Source organism: Myotis lucifugus, unplaced genomic scaffold (genome assembly GCF_000147115.1).
Source record: "Myotis lucifugus unplaced genomic scaffold, Myoluc2.0 scaffold_10, whole genome shotgun sequence".
NCBI lineage: Eukaryota > Metazoa > Chordata > Mammalia > Chiroptera > Vespertilionidae > Myotis > Myotis lucifugus.
The window spans coordinates 1,182,825-1,183,723 of NW_005871058.1; the positions used below are offsets into that span (position 1 = coordinate 1,182,825).

General features: G+C 50.9%; 1 protein-coding gene across 1 annotated transcript in view; it reads right to left on the reverse strand.

The window, feature by feature from the left end:
• ASCL1 (achaete-scute family bHLH transcription factor 1) overlaps positions 1 to 440 on the reverse strand; it is a 5,044-nt gene extending 4,604 nt beyond the window's left edge. The window contains 1 exon segment of the mRNA XM_006109918.3: positions 283 to 440. Within this exon segment, the coding sequence (XP_006109980.1) occupies positions 283 to 440 (158 nt within the window).
• Between the last annotated feature and the right edge of the window lie 459 nt (positions 441 to 899).

Consider the following 899-nt stretch of genomic DNA (forward strand, 5'->3'; position numbering starts at 1 on the left):
TTCCTCAGACTGGAGTAAATAAACATGTTCCCCACCAGCATCCCAGCCCAACACTGTCCTCTCCACCTTGTCCTCCAACCCAAGGTAGAGCAGTCTAGAATCTCTTTGCAGGGGTTGCGCCTCCACCTTGGGGGATTATGCATTACCAAGGGGTGGAGGGTTTGCACTGAAATGGGCTTTCCCATTGTTTTCACTGGTTTGGAGCAAAGGACTGAGGCAATTAGAATCCTGCCTCAGACCCTGTGACCTAGAGTATAACACCCCTCCCCCACACTCACACACCTGAGAGAATTGCCACAGACTGTCTTAGGCCCAGGGAACCCCAAGTCTTGGGGGGAAGAGGGAGATAAAGCAGAAGGACTTGATTTGACATCCAGGCTCTGGTACTTAAACAGCAGGGTGACCTCTGTGCTCTCCATCTCTGTGTCCTTATCTGCCATGCTCATAGTTATAGCACCTAATTCCAACTTTTGTGAAATTTCACGATGTATGCGGAGCACCCGCACGATGTATGCGGAGCACCCGAATCAACTCTAAATAGGAAGAGATGAATAAGAATAGTCTTTCTAGAGACAAGGATGCTCTGTGGTTGCTCACATAGCCCATCTTGGAAAGGGTTCATAGGCTTCCTGGAACCACACCCTGATAGTCAATGCAGCCTTTGGAGATCCGATGCCTCCCGTCTCACTGTCCCAGCACCTGGGAGTGGGTCATTCCTGTCATTTTTGAGGAATGGCGGTGATGCTTGCAAGTCAAGGGGATGGGAGATAGCAACCAGGTTTTTAACACAAACAGTGGAGATGAATGCGGATGTGCTCTCTGGCTGGCACGTGGCAGGGGCTTTAGCAGAGCCACTGGTTCTGACCTCCCTTGCCACCAGTGGGCCTGACTCTGAGCAA